The sequence below is a fragment of the Lampris incognitus genome, chromosome 9 (assembly GCF_029633865.1).
Source record: "Lampris incognitus isolate fLamInc1 chromosome 9, fLamInc1.hap2, whole genome shotgun sequence".
In the NCBI taxonomy this organism is placed as follows: Eukaryota; Metazoa; Chordata; class Actinopteri; order Lampriformes; family Lampridae; genus Lampris; species Lampris incognitus.
This window is the reverse complement of record NC_079219.1, coordinates 59,522,396-59,543,667: the sequence shown is the minus strand read 5'-3', so window position 1 is coordinate 59,543,667 and position 21,272 is coordinate 59,522,396. Positions and strand designations below refer to the sequence as shown.

At 44.4% G+C, this 21,272-nt stretch overlaps 1 protein-coding gene and 1 long non-coding RNA gene across 3 annotated transcripts; one reads left to right on the top strand and one right to left on the bottom strand.

Moving 5' to 3' along the window:
• Positions 1 to 121: 121 nt before the first annotated feature.
• On the bottom strand, positions 122 to 17,431 carry LOC130118348 (uncharacterized). Of its 2 annotated transcripts, none has more exons than XM_056286768.1 (18): positions 17,407 to 17,431; positions 16,618 to 16,771; positions 11,671 to 13,143; positions 11,407 to 11,546; positions 11,111 to 11,315; positions 10,928 to 11,032; positions 10,575 to 10,774; positions 10,269 to 10,410; positions 9,214 to 9,359; positions 8,965 to 9,078; positions 6,497 to 6,595; positions 5,121 to 5,219; positions 3,972 to 4,547; positions 3,774 to 3,862; positions 3,483 to 3,677; positions 3,313 to 3,376; positions 3,165 to 3,217; positions 122 to 1,466 (listed from the first exon to the last, which is right to left on the bottom strand). In XM_056286768.1, the coding sequence occupies exons 1-13, from the start codon at positions 17,422 to 17,424 to the stop codon at positions 4,230 to 4,232; spliced, it is 3,213 nt and encodes a 1,070-aa protein (XP_056142743.1). In that variant the 5' UTR covers positions 17,425 to 17,431; the 3' UTR covers positions 122 to 1,466; positions 3,165 to 3,217; positions 3,313 to 3,376; positions 3,483 to 3,677; positions 3,774 to 3,862; positions 3,972 to 4,229. The 2 variants fall into 2 exon arrangements, with proteins under 2 accessions (XP_056142743.1, XP_056142744.1); XM_056286769.1 differs by having other exon boundaries at positions 9,214 to 9,356.
• A 1,436-nt stretch (positions 17,432 to 18,867) lies between these two features.
• On the top strand, positions 18,868 to 19,999 carry LOC130118367 (uncharacterized). Its single transcript, XR_008810756.1, has 3 exons — positions 18,868 to 18,943; positions 19,178 to 19,371; positions 19,653 to 19,999. It is a non-coding gene; the product is annotated as an uncharacterized LOC130118367 (long non-coding RNA).
• The last annotated feature ends 1,273 nt before the right edge of the window (positions 20,000 to 21,272 follow it).

Here is a 21,272-nt window from a genome sequence, read left to right as displayed (position 1 = left end):
GTCAGTGTAGTATAACATCTGAAGTGGTCAGTGTAGTATAACATTTGACGTGGTCAGTGTAGTATAACATTTGACGTGGTCAGTGTAGTATAACATTTGACGTGGTCAGTGTAGTATAACATTTGACGTGGTCAGTGTAGTATAACATTTAATGTGGGCAGTGTAGTATAACATTCGAGTGACATATTTGCATTTGAATGCAGCCATTTGTAATCCACCACATACACTCAAGATATAATTTCTAGAATTACATGGTCCATCACAGTTCATTTGCATGTTTAAGTAAACATTTGGAAGCTTGTGTGAAGTTGTTACTGTACATCATACGTGTTGTTAATGAGCACCCTGGACCTGGAAACAGCTCACTGGCGTAGTGTGCGTTGTGTGTCAAACTATGAGCTCATAAATGGGTTATAAAGCATGTGGAGATTGAATGAATTTGAAAAATTTAATAGTTTCCATGTAAATATAACGATCACCTAGGATGTGTAGACTCACTAGCCGGTTGGCTAACGGGTCGGACCTTTGAGTCGACTGGTTAACGTAGTCACCCATGGTGCGGGAAACCTGGGTTCGCGTCCTGGCTGCGGTGCTTCCCGGCTGGCCCCCGAATTCACTACATAAACGATGTCAAATTGAATTACTAGTTATAGTTGATACAATGTTAAGAGGCTCAACTCTGATGTATTCTGTGCCTCAAACATGTTGAGCTTATAAACACACTCGTCACATCACTATGACTGAGTCGGATGACATACTGACCACGCAGAAAACATGTTGAGCTTATAAACACATTCGTCACATCACTATGACTGAGTCTGATGACTTACTGACCATGCAGAAAACTGAATCAGAGTTTATGCTGTGTACACTGACAGACAACGGCAGTGATTTTACTTGTGTATTTTTAACACAAATATTTCATTAGCGTTTAAGCATTAATTTATTCAAATAATATCTTTGTATTCATTTAATACTGCACACAGCAAAAGTACCTTAACGAGTCACTTGGTCTCATTCAGTCTTGAAACTGTATTAATTAGAACAAGAGGGAGCGTCCAGGTAGCGTGGCGGTCTGTTCCGTTGCCTACCAACACGGGGATCGCTAGTTCAAATCCCCTTGTTACGTCCGGCTTGGTTGGACATCCCTACAGACACAATTGGCTGTGTCTGCAGGTGGGAAGCCAGATGTGGGTATGTGTCCTGGTCGCTGCACTAGCGCCTCCTCTGGTCGGTCAGGGCGCCTGTTCGGGGGGGTGGGGGGGGGACTGAGGGAATAGCGTGAGCCTCCCACGCGCTACGTCCCCCTGGTGAAACTCCTCACTGTCAGGTGAAAAGAAGCGGCTGGTGACTCCACATGTATGGGAGGAGGCATGTGGTGGTCTGCAGCCCTCCCCGGACCGGCAGAGGGGGTGGAGCAGCAACCGGGGTGGCTCAGAAGAGTTGGGGTAATTGGCCGGATACAACTGGGGAGAAAAAGGGGGGGGGGGAATAGAACAAGGTAAAAAAAAAAAACTCTCAGTATTAGATATTCTACCCGGTTCCAATGCTGATCTTCTCCCTTTCTTTCTTTGTTCTTAGAGCAGTATAATTTCCTCCTTGTTCACAAAAAACTTCGTGAAACACGTAAAACTTGTCACCAAATCGCTGTTGCTGCATTGTGCGCCACTGCCTCTGGTTGGTGTGACTGGGCCACAGCCAGGCAGGGTTCCGCCCCCTCGCGGTGCTGTCTGGCATTATCAGGCCCATTTGCAAGGCGCACATTTGGACCTTGTGGACCACCTCCTCCACGATTTCATCATCTCTAAGTGCCACTACGCGTTCTTTGAGCAAATTCAAGCGAGCTGAGGGTAGTTGCAGGGCATCGTCTCACCAACGGCCTTGTCATCATTATGACAGCGTGCATGTTGGATCAGCACGTTATCAGTACTGAGTACTTAGAAAGGTGGAGGTTCTACAGTACACAGCTGCTGTATTATAAATACAATGGAGGTGGATGAGGCTTCATTGACCTACATGTATTTATAACTCAAACTATACATGACATTATGAACTGTCATTATTAAGCTGGGACAAATGTGTATGTTAACAGGTTACTGTGTATATATACATATACATATATATACACACACATATATACACACACACATATATATATATATATATGTGTGTGTGTGTATATGTATGTATATATGAGACAGGTAGAAATGACATAATATACATGTATACCATTTACTGTGTGTGTGTGTGTGTATATATACACACACACACACACACACACACATACATATATAGACATATACATATACACACACATATATAGATATATCTAGATATAGATATTATATATATATGAGATAAGACAGAATATACATGTATACCATATACAGTACAGCATGCTTAGATTTATTTTTGACAATGATATGTTAAAAATGTGTTTAGACTACAGGATATATAATTCAGCGTTTGCAGGTGTAGTAGATGTTCAGTGCGACAGGTATATTGGAACTGGAGCAGGGTGGGGACTGTTTCTGACATCAGAGTGACGGCCTGCAGTAAGAAACCGTTCTTGCGTCTGCCTTTAAGGTTCACGTGGCCTCGACTGCTTGGTTGTGAAAACTAGACCCTACGTGTCTGAGCATGCAGCACAGCTCCTGGTGCAGGCTCTTGTTCTAGCATGCACCGACTACTGCAACTCCTTGCTGGCAGGTCTCCCTGCATGCACTTTCAACCCTCTGCATATGATCCAGAATGCAGAGGCGCGTCTGGTCTTCAACCAACTCAAAACAGCACGTGACTCCGCTGTTCATATCCCTCCACTGTTCATATCCCTCCACTGGCTCCCAGGTGCTGCCCGCATCAAATTCACAACCTTGATGCTCGCTTACAAAACAGCAACTAAAATGGCTCCCGCCTACCCGAACTCCCTCATTCAGGTCTACACTCAGTCCCGCTCACTACGCTCTGCCAATGAAAGGCGCCTGGCACTCCCGCCACCACGGGCCCGAAGTCACTAGCCTCTTCTCTTCTGTACTTCCCTGGTGGTGGAACGAGTTACCAAATGCCACTCGATCCTTTCTCGCTGTTATTCACACACAGTATGTCTCAGTCTGTACAGTAAATCAGTGAAAGAACAGAAAAGTCAGTGACTGCATGTCATTTACCTTTGTTTCTTCTGCATGTTGCACACCAGCACCACGTGTGGTTCGCGACATACCTGAAAGGGGAAAACAAGATATAAATCACATTTATCACAGGAAAGAGGTTTTTAAAATGGTGGTGACGCTGCGCCTCGGGAACAGCAAAACTCACTTTGACCAGCCAAACAAGGTCCCCCGTCCTCTCCTCTTGGCTTTTCTCAGCAACTTTTGGAAACCTTACAAAAAGGGGAAATTATCAATTAATTAAGTTATCATCATCATCAGATGGATAACACTACAAATATTTACAGTAATGTTTTTACAAACATCACTTCAAAATACCTTGTGAGACATGCCACAAGTCACACTGATACTTGATTTGGGGGTGCTCCTCCCTCATCCTTTTTATGGATGGAGATCAGTCCGTAGTAATCACCTCCACCTCGAACCACAAATCCAGGAGCTCCACCAGACCACTTAAAAGCCTCTGCTTCCATGACACCCGGCTCCATGGAGGCAGCGGGAGACTACAGTGACCTATAAGAAACCAGAAGAAAGATGAAGAATAAAGATATGAAAGTGGCAGGCTGTACTTCTGGTACGGTTATGTTACCGCCACTCAGCTGAACTTACCTAAAATTAAACTGGTCTGAATAATCTCCCTCATGTTGTCCAACAGGAAAGTGTAGCGACAATACTTTGAATACCCAGCCGTGTCATGTCTTTGGGATGAGAGCAAAAAAGGATTATGATTGCTGTTAGAAACAACACCTGAAATTTGAAGCACAACCAATCATATTCATTAATTTGGCATAAAGTCCTCTTACAGACCTCCTATCCTGGGCAGATGAGCCAACTTCGGGGCTCGCGTTTCCTCTTCCTCATTTTCAGCTGGTTCTGGATTTTGTTCTAGAGAGACTTTCACCAGTATCTTCTCTCTGCAGTGTGTGAAAGTCTATGGCAGGACAGAGGTATGTCTTCTGTTCATGACTTTTGAAACTCATCTAAATCTGTGATCGCGGGTTAAGGTTGTGGCAACCCTGTAAATACAACAGGAGAGGCAGCAAGCAAGTCAACTTCTAGCATTCCTCAAACATCGGGGGATGATTTCCAAGTTCCAGAATGTCCTTTGAGACAGTCCCATGCCACCATCATCTGTGCGCCAAAACAAGTAACGCTGGTGTTATTCACTGGCGAGCCACATTTCTGGCACATCTTGAAGAGTTCCAGCACACAGGACTGGTACACTACTGCCTTTGGCTCTTGCTCGGCCTCGTCATAAGAAGATGACATGGTAGTGGAGTCTGATTCTGGATGGAAGCTCTCATCATGAGAATCCAAGCATTTCATGCTGTTGAAACTGGTGTCAAGGTCAACTGATGGTTGTTTTGCTGTCCCAGAGCCCAGCTACATTGAAGTGATGATGCAAGAAAGGTTTTAGTCAACAAATTGCAATATTTAGTCAGACATAACTTTTTTTTTTTGGACCCCCCCCCAATTGTACTTGGCCAATTACCCCACTCTTCCAAGCCATCCCGGTCACTGCTCCACCCCCTCTGCTGATCCGGGGAGGTCTGCAGACTACCACATGCCTCCTCCCATACATGTGGAGTCACCAGCCGCTTCTTTTCACCTGACAGTGAGAAGTTTCACCAGGTGGACGTAGCGCGTGGGAGGATCACGCTATTCCCCCCAGTCCCCCCCTCCCCTCGAATAGGCGCCCCGACCGACCACAGGAGGCACTAGTGCAGCAACCAGGAAACATACCCACATCTGGCTTCCCACCTGCAGACACGGCCAATTGTGTCTGTAGGGACAACTGACCAAGCCGGAGTAACACGGGGATTCGAACTGGGATCCCCGTGTTGGTAGGCAATGGAACAGACCGCTACGCTACCTGGATGCCCCGTCAGACATCATTTCAAATCAGCCTGAAAAAAGATATTTGGCCACATTGCTAGCCCACATTGCTTTACTTACAGTCAAATGTCGTCGAGCACCCTGTTCTGTTTGTTTGACTGGTGTTGAGGTCCTCATCCCTGCCACTGCCTTCCATAATGATGGACTGACAATGGCAACCTACAATAAAAAAAAAAAGTATATCATACTGTAAGGTAATGTAGCAATCAATATGTGGCAGGGGATACCCATCCCCAATACCCCAAACTTTTCATTTACAAATGAGTGTACTGTAATAATGTCCATCCAACCCCTAGCAATTAATAGGTAGGTGAACAAAGGTTGCATGGAAACTGCATGGACAACCATACATCTATTCATCTGTAGATGTAGCAGCAAGTAAAAACAGGCTAGGAAACAACCTGCAAATCACCTATTGTTCACGATCCACATTCCAGCCATCAGTGGCATATTGAAACGTTGATCATGTTGGTGGCCAAACACAAAAGTAGCCTGCCTAACTGTGTTGTAACAGATCACATTTTAATCAGAGCTAAAGGCAAAGGAAAACACACAATGTGAAAATTGGAAGCCAAGGCTATAAGCCAGGACTACTACGCCAGTCTATTCATCTGCAGATGAGGCAGCAGGTAACAACAGGCCCACTGTAAGAATACCCACACAACAAGTCACCACATTTTGCTCAGAGCTCAAGGTAAAGATTCTAATGCCCCCTTTCCACTGCATGGCACCGGCTCGACTCAACTCTACTCGCTTTTTTTGGTTTTCCATTCCACCAGCGGCACGATGGCACAGTGGTTAGCGCTGTCGCCTCACAGCAACAAGGTCCTAGGTTCAAACCCCAGGGTTGTCTAACCTTGGGGTCATCCCAGGTCCTTTCTGTGTGGAGGTTTACATGTTCTCCCCGTGTCTGCAGTGGGTTTTCTCCGGGTGCTCCAGTTTCCCCCACCATCAAATAGACATGCATGTTAGGGTTAATACTCCTGTCAGTGCCCCTGACCGAGGCATGGCAAGTCGAACTGGAGTTGGTCCCCGGGCGCTGCATGGTGACTGCCCACTGCTCCTAGCTACACAGCTAGGATGGGTTGCATGCAGAGGAAGAATTTTCCCATGGGGATCAATAAAGTAATAAAAAAAAAAGTTAGGGATCGTACCGGGTATCAGCTACTTTTTTCGTACCACCACATGGTACGAAAAATAAATAAAATATAAATAAATGTATATTTATTTAAATATAAATAAAATATTAAAGAAAACAACAACTAGTCAACACGCCCACAAATGACCAGTGGGGCTTCACCATGAGGGGATACTATCTGCAGTGGAAAACGAAATCCCAAAAAGTAAAGCGAGTAGAGTCAAACAGAGTAGAGTTGAGCCAGTACCATGCAGTGGAAAAAGGGACATAACATAATGGCCAAGAAAAGCTGTCTTACTTCTGGAAAGAGCCCACTTTGCCTCGGGGGTGAAACAGCAGTCGATGCAGTTTCTGTCCAACAGCTAGGCACGCTGGCAGTAGAAGTAGTTTTTCGATGCTATGTTGGCAGAGTAAGAAAGAAGTGATTAGCTGGCTGTTAGTTTACAACAACACAGCATTTATTCATTTGTAGACACATTTTAATCAGAGCTCATGGCAAGGAAAACACAGTGGGAAGATTGGAGGCCTAAAATATAGGCCATTACTGCTAGACCAGTTGTAACCATGCTCATCCAACCCCCAACAAGAAATAGGCAGGTGAAAAAAGGCTGCATGGAAATTGCAAGAACAACCCTGCATCTGTTCATTTGCAGATGAAGCAGCTGGTAACAAACAGCTAGGAAGCTATTAGCAAATCTTCTATTGTTCACGACCATCCCAACAGCGGCACACTGAAATGCTGGTAACCACATAAAACAGTGGGGGAAGGGCTTCGAAGCTGGTCAAAAATAATGAAAAAAAGGGGCGTCCGGGTGGTATGGCGGTCTATTCCGTTGCCTACCAACATGGGGATCACCGGTTTTTGAATCTCCCATGTTACCTCCGTCTTGGTCGGGCGTCCCTACAGACACAATTGGCCGTGCCTGCAGGGGGGAAGCTGGATGTAGGTGTGTGTCCTGGTCGCTGCACGAGCGCCTCCCCTGGTCGGTCGGGGCGCCTGTTCAGGGGGGGAGAGGGAATTGGGGGGAATAGTGTGATCTTCCCACACGCTACGCCCCCCTGGTGAAACTCCTCACTGTCAGGTGAAAAGAAGTGGCTGGCGACTCCACATGTATTGGAGGAGGCATGTGGTAGTCTGCAGCCCTCCCCGGATCAGCAGAGGGGGTGGAGCAGCGACTGGGACAGCTCAGAAGAGTGGGGTAATTGGTCGGATACAATTGGGGAGAAAAAGGGGGAAAAGTCCACAAAAAAAAATAAAACATAGTATACACTCACCGGCCACTTTATTAGGCACACCTGTCCAACTGCTCGTTAACGCAAATTTCTAATCAGCCAATCACATGGCAGCAACTCAATGCATTTAGGCATGTAGACATGGTCAAGACGATCTGCTGCAGTTCAAACCGAGCATCAGAATGGGGAAGAAAGGTGATTTAAGTGACTTTGAACGTGGCATGGTTGTTGGTGCCAGACGGGCTGGTCTGAGTATTTCAGAAACTGCTGATCTACTGGGATTTTCACGCACAACCATATATAGGGTTTACAGAGAATGGTCCGAAAAAGAGAAAATATCCAGTGAGCGGCAGTTCTGTGGGCGAAAATGCCTTGTTGATGCCAGAGGTCAGAGGAGAATGGCCAGACTGGTTCGAGCTGATAGAAAGGCAACAGTAACTCAAATAACCACTCATTACAACCGAGGTATGCAGAAGAGCATCTCTGAACGCACAACACATCGAACCTTGAGGCAGATGGGCTCCAGCAGCAGAAGACCACACCGGGTGCCACTCCTGTCAGCTAAGAACAGGAAACTGAGGCTACAATTCGCACAGGCTCACCAAAATTGGACAATAGAAGATTGGAAAAACGTTGCCTGGTCTGATGAGTCTCGATTTCTGCTGCGACATTCGGATGGTAGGGTCAGAATTTGGCGTCAACAACATGAAAGCATGGATCCATCCTGCCTTGTATCAACGGTTCAGACTGGTGGTGGTGGTGTAATGGTGTGGGGGATATTTTCTTGGCACACACTTTGGGCCCCTTAGTACCAATTGAGCATCGTGTCAACGCCACAGCCTACCTGAGTATTGTTGCTGACCATGTCCATCCCTTTATGACCACAGTGTTCCCATCTTCTGATGGCTACTTCCAGCAGGATAACGCGCCATGTCATAAAGCTCGAATCATCTCAGACTGGTTTCTTGAACATGACAATGAGTTCACTGTACTCAAATGGCCTCCACAGTCACCAGATCTCAATCCAATAGAGCACCTTTGGGATGTGGTGGACCGGGAGATTCGCAGCATGGATGTGCAGCCGACAAATCTGCAGCAACTGCGTGATGCTATCATGTCAATATGGACCAAACTCTCTGAGGAATGTTTCCAGTACCTTGTTGAATCTATGCCACGAAGGATTAAGGCAGTTCTGAAGGCAAAAGGGGGTCCAACCCGGTACTAGCAAGGTGTACCTAATAAAGTGGCCAGTGAGTGTATATAAGTACTAAGCTCCTTGAATGCAACAAAATATTTATTAGTGCTATACGGTAGTGCACAGAATTCAAATGGCATTAAGAAGCCGGGAACAAACGCGGCTGTAGACATACGTGCAGCAGTAGCTGCATGTATGTCTACAGCCATACAGCCTTACTACTAGCCCTGGGCTAGCACTGTAAGAATGTCAACCCAACAACACATCACTTTTTTTTTTCTGAGCTCAAGACACAGTTTCAATTAGTGTTAGTTTCTAACGTCATAGCCAAGTCTTACCTGTGGAACGAGCCCACCTCGACTGTGGGCTGAAGCAGCAACAGGCTGTGTTTCTGTCCCACAGCTGGGCACATCGGCAGTGGCAGTAGAAATAGAGGCAGTTTGTTCTTCAGTCTATGATGACAGAGTAAAAATAACTATGATTAGAGGTTATACCTGTAAATTGTCTCAGTGCTGAATACAGCAGACACAATATGGAATGTTAGCTATGCTTTCACGTTAGCTAAACATTAGCTAAAAACAGCTTACCTCTATTCGACCTCGCTTCTCCTGGGGCTCTCCCTCGCCATGGCCAATATCGCTTCCAAAACGAGTGGGCACAGCAGATGTCTTCAGCAGTTTCTCGATGCTTCCTCCCATCAGCTCTGACTGTGTGCCACTGCTGTACTCATCTGCTTCAAAATGCAAAGAGCAAACCCACAGATTTCCCAGAGCTGATGTTGGTGCAGTCCCGTCATATTTTTTTTTTCTAATTGCTCAGAGCCATTCTTTTTTTTGGGGGGGGGGGTTTGCCCCCCTTTTTTCTCCCCAATTGTATCCAGCCAATTACCCCACTCTTCCAAGCCATCCCGCTCTCTGCTCCACCCCCTCTGCCGATCCGGGGAGGGCTGCAGACTACCACATACCTCCTCCCATACATGTGGAGTCGCCAGCCGCTTCTTTTCACCTGACAGTGAGGAGTTTCACCAGGGGGACGTAGCGCGTGGGAGGATCACGCCATTCCCCCCAGTTTCCCCTCCCCCTTGAACAGGTGCCCCGACAGACCAGAGGAGGCATTAGTGCAGCAACCAGGACATATACCCACATCCTGCTTCCCACCCGCAGACACAGCCAGTTGTGTCTGCAGGGACACCCGACCAGGCTGGAGGTAACACGGGGATTTGAATTGGTGATACCCGTGTTGGTAGGCAACGGAATAGACCGCTACGCTACCCGGACGCCCGCTTGGAGCCATTCTTTGCACCGTTCAACATGTTGGTAATCAGTGGTAGCTTACGCTTACTACCTCCTCTCTCTTCTTTCTGTAGTTGTCGCATCCAGGCACGACAAAACGATGTTTGTTTGTTCATGTTTGTTTTCAAAACTAGTCCAATTCAATTTGTCATTTTTTTGATTGAAGAGTTAAGATTTTAAGACCCTACTACCAATGAGGGGTAGTTTTCTGAACCCACACAAAAAGTAGTGAAATTTCCCTTTAATTTGAACCTATAGCACCTTACTGATGGTGTTCAAAATACTCTCAGTTGAAGACCTTTGATTTTCTCTCAGCAAAATTCTCATAAATTCTGGTTTGCTTAACTTACCAGATGCACCCCAGACCTTCTGGAACACCTTGTCATAAGTACTACGGCTTTTCATCTGCTCCCTCAAGCGGATGACAAGATCCATTTTTGATCCAGTTGTGTCAAGGCCACAGTGCTTCACCAAGTTTCGCACTGCATCCACCTGTGAAATCACGGCCACGTCCATTAACAAACAGATAAGCTGTTATGGACAGACTAAAGCTAAATTATATTCAATGTGTTGCTTACACAAGTCTGTTATATTATGCATGGACATCTAATAACCATGACAGTTTGAAGGAAAATAATCTTTAAAGCTAATCTCACCTTCAAGTTCATTATTTCATTTGTCAGTCTCTCGTCTGTGGTATCCATCTCTGCCTGCTCTGTTGAGTTTGACCGTTTTCTGCCTTGACCCTTCATGTAGTCGGTGCTGAACACAGTGCTGTTGGCCCTGGAATGAGGACCTATCCAAGGTGCCCGTTTATGGTATGATGGGGATACCACACATGGATTTGCAGCATTACCTAGGTAAGAGCCAGATAACACACAGGCACATTTACCACGGATCCTAGCAAACATACAAAAACTGACAAATGCCTGCAGTTGGGAATAAATGGCACAGAGCACTCTTTAAATACCTCCCTTTCAATTCCTCCAAGTTGAAAAGCTTCACTTACTCTTAAGAAAGCCTCGACAAAGGACCTCTCGGCTAACAGGACGCAAGAGGTCTTCAGTGTCAACCTGGCCATCAAACTGAAGCGGTGGCTCTTGGAAGTCACTCACTGAAAAACCAACAGTTGTCAAAATAACGTCAGTCATTGCAACGGACCCCACAAGAGATGTGAAGAATAAGCACTCACTTGCCATGCTGAAAACTCCCTTCTTGTGCAAATCCATGATCCCAACAGCAGGATGATCTCCACGGTGTACACAAGACAAATCGTACTTGTGTGATGAAAGGGCTTCAAAATGACGGTACCCGTAGAGTATGGAATCGTGGTCTGGGTATTTTTGATTGTTTGTGGCTTGTAAAGCTTCCACAACTCTTCCCACTGCTGTATGGTTCTACAAATGGATGTGGAGGAAAAACTGTCAGGTTGGTATCAAATGGAAAGGAACACAAGCTAACACACACAAAATATCAAACTTGTATTACCTGTATCGAGTTCCTGAGAAATAGGCAGAAATGATGTGTTAAAATGACATGATCATTAAAATTATGCAGCCCCTCTGCCCACTCCTGATAGCGGTAAAATATGCCACATGCAGCACATTTTTTACAATATGTTGTTACACCTGTAAAAAAGGATGTTGAAGTCTCGTCAGTGACATGGTGGCTACTGAATGACAAACCACATATCTGCTCATGCATGCAACTAAAACATTAGGCAATAACAATTTGTCATGAAATCCAACCTACCCTCTACAATTCCAGCGACTGTGACGATCTTTGCTTTTTTGGATATGGCAATCGGTTCAGAAAGGAGAACTTTGCCGGGACACTTGTGGCAATAGTTCTCTTGTGGAACCAAGTGCCTCGGCATGTCCTCTGATGACTGTAATGATGCCAAGTTTTTCGGAAGGCTTGTTGGGAGGGCCTTATGTGATATAAGGTACTCTACCATTTCCACTAGCACCTTTCCTTCTGGGGGATACAGAGGAATATTTTCAGCTTGTGTGTCATCTACCACAGGTGCTCCTTCAGCCACAAATGTCTCGGGAGAGTCTTCACAACAAGTTTCAATTTTTGTGAACAAGTCAGGCCTCGACTGGTGCAGGTGCCACTTGGCTATGGATTTATGTGGGCAGGATTTTCGGGGTTTTGAGCAAGGGCAATGCCATGTGTTTCTGGTATCCTCATAGTGGACCATGACCCTCCCCAATCTAGAATAGGGGGAGATGAGTGGTTCCAACACAGAAAAATAAATGTGTCCCTGACCTTGGCCAAGGTTCACCTCAACACTCAGTGGTGCACCATCTGTATCAGCAGCCAGCTTCCTTCTCAGACACTCACTCTCGGTGTCCTTGCTAAACCACTTGTTCACTACCATCTCTATGAGGATTCCTTCATCAAGAACAATAGCTGAATTGGTGGCCACAGGACTATACACCAAGGACCGAACATGGTCACAGTCAAACCCCACTAGCCCACATCTCCGTGCATAGTCATATGCCCTGTTGCATGTTTCCAATTGACAGGACACTTGGTGGTTAATACCCCAGGTACATTTTTGGACATGAATGCAGTGCACGGGACCCTTAAAGGTTCTGGAAACAGCAAAAATTCCCCTTTTTTTATCAATACACACTGATTGTAGATGGTGATTTGCTGTAATGTCTGATGTTTTTGATGAGTGATGCCTTTGCATGTGCATTTTGAGGTTCTTCTTTTGGAGTTGTAAGTTACAAAAACAACATGTTGTTTTTTTTAGTTTCGACTTCAATATTTTGGGGGCTGTGGAAATGTGACGGCCTTTTGCTGGAGCTGTCGTTGTAGTTGCCAGAGCTGTCGTTACCACCAGAGCAGATGTCGCTGAAGTTGTCAGAGCCGTTGGAGCAGTCACCGAATCCGCCATCACTTTAGTTGCCGGAGCCATCGTTGGAGCAGTCGCCAGAGTCACTGTTGTTGCCGGAACTGTCAGAGGCGTAGCCACCGTCGCTGTAGTTGCCGGAGCCGTCGTCGGCGCAGTCGCCAGAGTCGCCGTCGTTGCCGGAACTGTCAGAGGCGTAGCCACCGTTGCTGTAGTTGCCTGAGCCGTCGTCGGGCGTTGAGTGCAGCAGTTTTTAAAGTGATTAAAGAACAGCTCCTTTCTCACAATGATTCGGGGGCAAAAGCCACAGTGATAATGGCTGCTGGCCACACAGCCAAGGTGGCACTTATAGACATTATATCCTACAAGAAAGACATAAAGTGATTTAGAAGATTCTATAAACATGCAAAAAAAAAGAAAAAAAAAGCATTTTTGTAAATACATAATTTGAAGGGAAAAAAAAGGTGTTTGTATGAGAGCAATAAATAATCATGTCACCCACAATATTTTTTCTAGAAGAGAGGGTCCATGCCTATAACCTGAACTTTTGTAGAGTGAATGTGTGATAATCCTCAAATTGTGCTATTAAACCCACATTAGGTTATTATTCCAGCATTACTAACAGAACCTGAATAAAAATCTAATTTGGAATGTGAAAGCTCGCACAAACAGCAAATGAGCCCACAATGTTTCATAACATTGTGTAACATTGATAACTAGTTAACACCAAGGATATTCTGGGGCACAGAAATAACACATTAATTCATAATATGTGAGGCATTATCCCTTAAGGAAACTTGACCAGTCTTAATTTCAAATGATGATGTACAGTGCATCCGGAAAGTATTCACACCCCTTCACTTTCCCACATTTTGTTATGTTACTGCCTTATTCCAAAATGGATTAAATTCCTTTTTCTCTCATCAATCTCCACACAATACCCCATAATGACAAAGTGAAAAAGGTTTTGTAGAAAGTTTTGCAAATGTATTAAAAACAAAAAACTGAAATATTGCATGTACGTAAGTATTCACACCCTTTACTCAGTACTTGGTTGAGGCACCCTTGGCAGCGATTACAGCCTCAAGTCTTCTTGGGCATGAAGCTACAAGCTTGGCACACCTATATTTGGGGTATTTCTCCCATTCTTCTCTGCAGATCCTCTTGAGCTCTGTAAGGTTAGATGGGGAGCGTCGCTGCACAGCTATTTTCAGGTCTTTCCAGAGATGTTCAATGGGGTTCATGTCTGGGCTCTGGCTGAGCCACTCAAGGACATTCACAGACTTGTCCCGAAGCCACGCCTTCGTTGTCTTGGCTGTGTGCTTAGGGTCGTTGTCGTGTTGAAAGGTAAACCTTCGCCCCAGTCTGAGGTCCTGAGCGCTCTGGAGCAGGTTTTCATCAAGGATCTCTCTGTACTTTGCTCCGTTCATCTTTCCCTCAATCCTGACTAGTCTCCCAGTTCCTGCCGCTGAAAAACATCCCCACAGCATGATGCTGCCACCACCATGCTTCACTGTAGGGATGGTATTAGCAAGGTGATGAGAGGTACCTGGTCTCCTCCAGACGTGACGTTTGGCGTTCAGGCCAAAGAGTTCAATCTTGGTTTCATCAGACCAGAGAATCTTGTTTCTCATGGTCTGAGAGTCCTTTAGGTGCTTTCTGGCAAACTCCAAGCGGGCTGTCATGTGCCTTTTACTGAGCAGAGGCTTCCGTCTGGCCACTCTACCATAAAGGCCTGATTGGTGGAGTGCTGCAGAGATGGTTGTCCTTCTGGAAGGTTCTCCCATCTCCACAGAGGAACGCTGGAGCTCTGTCAGAGTGACCATCGGGTTCTTGGTCACCTCCCTGACCAAGGCCCTCCCCCGATTGCTCAGTTTGGCTGGGCGGCCAGCTCTAGGAAGAGTCCTGGTGGATCCAAACTTCTTCCATTTACGAATGATGGAGGCCACTGTGCTCTTCAGGACGTTCAAAGCTGTAGACATTTTTTTGTACCCTTCCCCAGATGTGTGCCTCGATACAATCCTGTCTCGGAGGTCCACAGACAATTTCTTTGACTTCATGGCTTGGTTTCTGCTCTGACATGCACTGTCAACAGTGGGACCTTATAGAGACAGGTGTGTGCCTTTCCAAATCATGTCCAATCAATTGAATTTACTACGGGTGGACTCCAATCAAGATGTAGAAACATCTCAAGGATTATCAGTGGAAACAGCATGAACCTGAGTTCAATTTTGAGTGTCATAGCAAAGGGTGTGAATACTTATGTACATGCAATATTTCACTTTTTTATTTTTAATAAATTTGCAAAAATTTCTACAAAACCTTTTTCACTTTGTCATTATGGGGTATTGTGTGTAGATTGATGAGAAAAAAAGGAATTTAATCCATTTTGGAATAAGGCTGTAACATAACAAAATGTGGGGGAAGTGAAGGGGTGTGAAACTTTCCCCACATTTTGTTATGTTCTATTCTGTTGCCTACAAATACGGGATCACCGGTTCGAATCCCTGTGTTACCGCCGGCTTGACTGGGCGTCTCGACAGACACAATTGGCCGTGTCTGCGGGTGGGAAACCAGATGTGGGTATCTGTCGTGGTCGCTGCACTAGCGCCTTCTCTGGTCGGTCAGGGCACCTGTCCAGGGGGGAGGGAGAACTGGGGGGAATAGCGTGATCCTCCCACGCACTACGTCCCCCTGGCGATACTCCTCACTGTCAGGTGAAAAGAAGCGACTGGTGACTGCACATGTATCGGAGGAGGCATGTGGTAGTCTGCAGCCCTCCCCGAATCGGCAGAGGGGGTGGAGCAGAGACCGGGACGACTCAGAAGAGTGGGGTGATTGGCCAAGTACAATTGAGAGGGAAAAAAAAAATCAATGTATAGACTAATACAAAAATAATCCCTCTCAATCATCACTTATGACCCACTAGATGTGTGTGACGGTGTCTGTATCTGCAGAAACCCTGTCCTCTGTCTGTATTTTCTTATTTTGCTGTGTACGGGATGTTTCTGGAAGTTAACCTTCGGGCAGCAGGACTCTATAAAAAAAGTAGCGTCCAGGTGCCAGATCAAGATTGTAAGCACACATCCAAGAGGAAGCTACGACAATGGCGGATACAGCACGGAAAAGACGCAAATATAACAAGACAAAACGGCAAACAAAACAAAGCTCGTTCCAAAACAAGAGTGAATCTGGGGTTGGCTTTCACCCAGTGGTGAGCACTAAAGGACAGGATGGGAATGAAGAGCAACGTGGAGTTGGCCTGTACACTGGGATGTGTTCTTGCAACTGCAGTCAGAGGGCGCGTGCTTCTGGTGTCGTTCAGCCGGGGAGCAGGGGCAAACTTTGAATGTTGTGTTTACCAACACTACTACTTGTTCTACCTTTAATGTTAAATAGTTTAAATAAAATTGTTCACACTCTTATGTTTACTCATGTAACTTTAACTGTATTGCTTGTAGAAAGCTTAAAGGTTCGATTATTTCAAAGCTCCGACAGATGATTATTCAAAATCTTTAATCCAAATTAAACTCTATCATCAATAATAACTTTTAAGAAATGCTAAACAGAGAATAAAGTATAAAAACAAATAAATGTACTGCTACTACAAACCATGTAAAACCTATAATATTCCCAAATACGAGATGTTACATTTTTCTTCAACACTAAGCCTAAATCGTTCATGCTGGCATTTCACTGGTGTGCTGTGACGTAACCCCCCCATCCCCTCCTACTCCCACCACCCCCTGGCGATAGGATTGCCTATTGGCGATTTCAAGTAGCCATGATTGGATGATATGAAAATAGAAATGATCGCCCAACCCTAATGGACTTACCTCCATATTTTACAATGGACCTCTGGTGGCCCTGCAAATGAGCCATAAGGCCAGGATACTCCCCTGCCCTGTGACAAAATGGACACTGGAAAGTGTGCAAGTCCAGTCTTTTGAGCTCTGGGGATGCTCCATCAGGGAATGTTGTGTTGCTGATCTATAGGAGAATAAAATATAAAATTTTAGTGAGTTACAAACAATACTGTAGAATAACAGAATCCTTAACAATATCTTTAATTAAATCGAAAGAAACGTGTTGCACCGCTATGCCGTCCATCTCAGCCTACAACAGAGAAATGTCTGGCTGACTCCTGCCCATATATCAAACATTAAACATGCGAAGGGCTCTCCTTCACAGCCCACCTGCTTTGAGATTCAAATTAATATGTAAACTTACACAAAATCTGCTTCTTGTACAAATGAAGCTTTCTACATTGTTACATCTGTCAAGATAAAATATATGTATATATTATTAGTAGTGGTCTTGACCTCAGCTGTGTTGCTGGTTTGGATAAGGCTAAAATGTGCTATATTATTAGTAGTGGTCTTGACCTCAGCTGTGTTGCTGGTTTGGATAACGCTAAAATGTGCTATGTTATTAGCTAAAAGCACGCGGGATTACGGGTTAGCGAGCCTAATTTAATTAATATGCACACGAAGGAACAAAATGAGCATTACTTACACCGCGCGAAACAGCCAGGTCGGTAGTATATCCAGCAACCTAAATCACACACACATATGTAAATCTATACGGTGCTCTTTTACTGGTTTGTCAAAGTCTGGTATTCTCACCTGAGCTCCGAGCGCCATCTTCCTTTTCCGCGTCAGCGGCGCGGCGGTGACGTCATCGCGTTATGGGGGCGGGCTCTTCTGTGACCCAACCAGCCCACGAACGTCCTCACGTCAAAACATGTGCTGCGTTGTTATGAAGCCCACGGCACTTCCGGGCAAGAGCCCAGCGCGAGGATTGGCCAGGCGTCCGTGCGCGCACCAGGCAACGCGAGCGTGCTTTTGACCCCCCGCGGACTTCAGCTACTCCTCTGATTGATTGATTGATTGATTGATTGATTGCTGGTCACCGGTGATGACATATAACACTGTTCATTGGCATGTATTGTTACATACGTTTTCTAAGTACATTTGTCGCTAGTTGTTGTCAAACAAAATTGATGGTTTTCGTGATGACTTCCATAGTGAAGAGTAGCGTTACCTTAGCTAGCACTAGCAAGCAAACTAACGCTAGGTTAGCTAGCTAGCGCTCAATAACCTAACGTGAGTGACCGGATCTATTTTTTAGCTTAACGTTCTATAACGTTAGCACTGACATTAACTAGTTAGCTAGCTAAAACGACCAACAATTTGAAAAAGCTAACAATTAGCTGTTTGGATAATTAACTTTATCCAGCAAGCTAGGCTAGGCTGACAGAGCAGTGTTGCGTTCGCCCATCTCCCGCTCAAAACTCATTTGACCTGTGCGGCAACGTTAGGTTAGATACTAGTTAGCTAGCTAGCTAGCTAGATAAGGTTACTGGCAATGCTATGCCATTTATGTGTTAGAGTCATGTATTTTCTAGATTGATGCAAAAAGAGCTAACCTATACTTTTACTAATAATTTTTTCTTTTTGCACTTCAATACCAACACGTAGTTAGCTGTCACACACTTTATCAATCTATCCATCAATCGCTCACTCACACACACACACACACACACACACACACACACACACACACATTTACACATTCAAAACCCAAAGGCACTTTTAAGAGCTATTCTCCGTTTCTGTCTTTTGCTCTACCTTAGTCTCGTTCCGTCTCTCTCTGTCCCTCACTCTCCCTCCCTAGTCTCTTGCTCTTTCTGTCTCCTCTCATAATGATCAAAGCTCATTTGACCTGTGCAATGGAGCCAGGCAATAAGCTCCACGGGACAACTGGCCGACATGATGAAGTCCCCCAAGGCAAAGAAGGGACAATACTCCCTTCAGGCCCTCAAGACCAAGTCATAGAGTGAGTAATTAATTCTCATTCATTAGTTAGCTAACATTACTGTCCTTAGTTCTGGCCACTGTATTTTCCCTTTCTCCATTTGATTACTAAACGCTAGCCAGGTGGCATTAACTAACACATTTAGATTGTCAACTTCTGGGTAGCACCAGGTATTTTCATATCTTCTCAATCTGATATTTGAGGTAAGGTGGTGTAAGTGTCATAATCTTCCTCCTCAGATCGTTTGACTTGAGTGCAAGACTCAAGCCCTGTGAGAAAAATGAGAAGAGGTTTACCTGCATCAACCCCAAGAAGAGCAATATCTTGGAGTTTCCTGCTTTGAAGGTCCGCCCCTCTCTCTCTCTCTCTCAACCGGGGGAAGACCCCAATGTCTATTTTCTGTTAAAATAAATAAATAATAATAAATAATTTTAATATTGATATTATGTACACAAGAAGCATGCTTAGTGTACATTTAGAAAGTAGTTTAGAAAATCTTACTTCGCATTACCCTATAAACACACGTGTGTCCGTCTTTTCACATGCGCTTGTTTTATTTGATTCTGTTGTGTTTCATAGGACTACATAGCTATGATTACCATGTCTGTGATTACAAGACCATCAGTGAGACAGGTGATCATGTGAACTCCAGGGCCACCCTTCGGATGGCCTTGTCAATGGAGGATGAAATAAAGCTGTGGCTGAAAGCTCACACAGTCAGCTGGAGGGTGGACCGAACATATCCAAGAAAGGGCCAGAAAGTTCTTTACAAGGTAAGACGCTTTATTTTGAAGGGTAGAGTCCTTTCTCATCACAATCAATGCGTGCCTCATACAGTATGGTATACCCAACTCCTCCTTAGTTTGCAAAACTTAAAACAATAATACTGAGAATGTTTGGGTGGAGTATCTTAACACGGGCAATTAGTTGTTATTCATACTGAATGACTTCTGAAGTTAGAAGAAACTGTGATATCTCCAACTACGATGACCACTGCAGACATCACTATGAATAATGTGAAAGAGAGGATTAACACCTGTATTGTCCTTTTAAGGTGGACTTCAGATGCCAGCATAAGACGAGACCTCGGGGTGTTGAACAAGTGCCAGGCAGAAGCAAGAACACAAACTGCCCTGCTAAGATGACTGTGACACTCCTTTCTTAAGAGACACTAGTTGATGGGTAGAATTTAAGAAGTAGGGTAAAATGACATGCTGTTGCACACTTTTACAGTAGGTGGCGGTATGCAGCTTAAATTGTACTTAGGACTTTTGAGCTTGGTATGCTGATGTATTGTCATGTTGTTATTTTGTCTTGATTGTTGTTTGTCTGCCTGTGCAATAGTTGTCTTATGTGTTGTTGTGTTTTTACTTCTGTATTAGTTGTTGTTGTTTGTTTGCCTGCCCGGGGACTGCAGATGCACATTAGCTGCCGGCTGACTGTGGTGCAGCTGTAACGTTGTGCGTTGACCCTGTCAAACACACAATAAACTAAACTAAGCTAAAGTTGTTTGCGATCCGCCAGTAACCCGAGAGAAGAAGAAGGAGGAGGAGGAGGAGGGGGAGGAGAAGACGCGGAAGAAGAAAAAGAAGAAGGTTTATGTTTTTGTTTTGTTTTTGTTTTTGTTTTGTTTTGTTTTTTTTAGTCTTCAGATATACAAACAGGTCGGCAAAGCCAGTATAGGCTACAAACCGAGCAGGCTGCGAACAGCACACACATACTGTAATGGACAGGCCCGGTGGCCCAATACAAACATGCCAAAGACAATGAGAACAAAACAAGAAAACAGAAATACCAAATTAAAACGAGATTCATCAGCCAACTGGCAGATGACACCACGATTTTCTTAAAAGATAAGACACCAAATTCCAACAACTGTTGAAAAAGTTGAAAACTTCTCTAAAGCTTCAGGATTAACACTACATTTAAAAAAAATGTGAACTATTGAATGTACATGACACCCCATTAAAAGAAATCTGTAATATTCCTATTAAATCAGAAATCAAATACCTGGGAATTTTCCTTTCAAAAGACCAAAAACGAAGTCAGTCTTTGAATGTAGAAAACAAGTTAAAGGAATGTAAATCAAAACTAAACATCTGGCTCCAAAGAGACCTGTCGATTCTTGGCAGAATTTATTTAACTAAGATGGAATGCTTATCAAGGTGTATTTACCCAGCCTATTCTCACGCTATTCCAAAAAAAATAATCAAATCAATCAATCAGATTAATCTAAATGTCATTTGGCGAAACAGACCACACTATATAAAGAAAAGCCATATGCTTAAAGAAGTAAAGGATGGAGGACTAAAAGTTATTGATTTTGATTGCCTTAATGGAACTTTAAAAATAAATTGGCTAAAATCTTGTATCAAACATAGTAACTCCTTCTGGTACAGTATTCCAAATCACTTATTCAGTAAAACTGGAGGATTGAAATTTATACTCAGATCTGACTATAATATTGATAAACTTCCTGTTTCATCATCAGAGTTCCATAAACAGATACTGTTGTATTGGAGAATGTTATATGTACATAACTTTTCACCCCACACCACTGTACTTTGGAATAATAGATATATATTATATCGGAACAAGTCTTTATTCTTTAAGGATTGGTATGAGGAAAATATATGGTCAATAGTTGATTTAATGGATCCTAGTGGTAATTTAT

Excerpts from the sequence above, each read along its gene's own strand:
- LOC130118348 (XM_056286768.1), bottom strand. Across the intron at positions 11,316-11,406 it reads TTCTCAGGAACTCGATACAG|AACCATACAGCAGTGGGAAG; the intron begins GTAATACAAGTT and ends ATCCATTTGTAG. Across the intron at positions 4,548-5,120 it reads GTGCTCGACGACATTTGACT|CTGGGCTCTGGGACAGCAAA; the intron begins GTAAGTAAAGCA and ends ACTTCAATGTAG.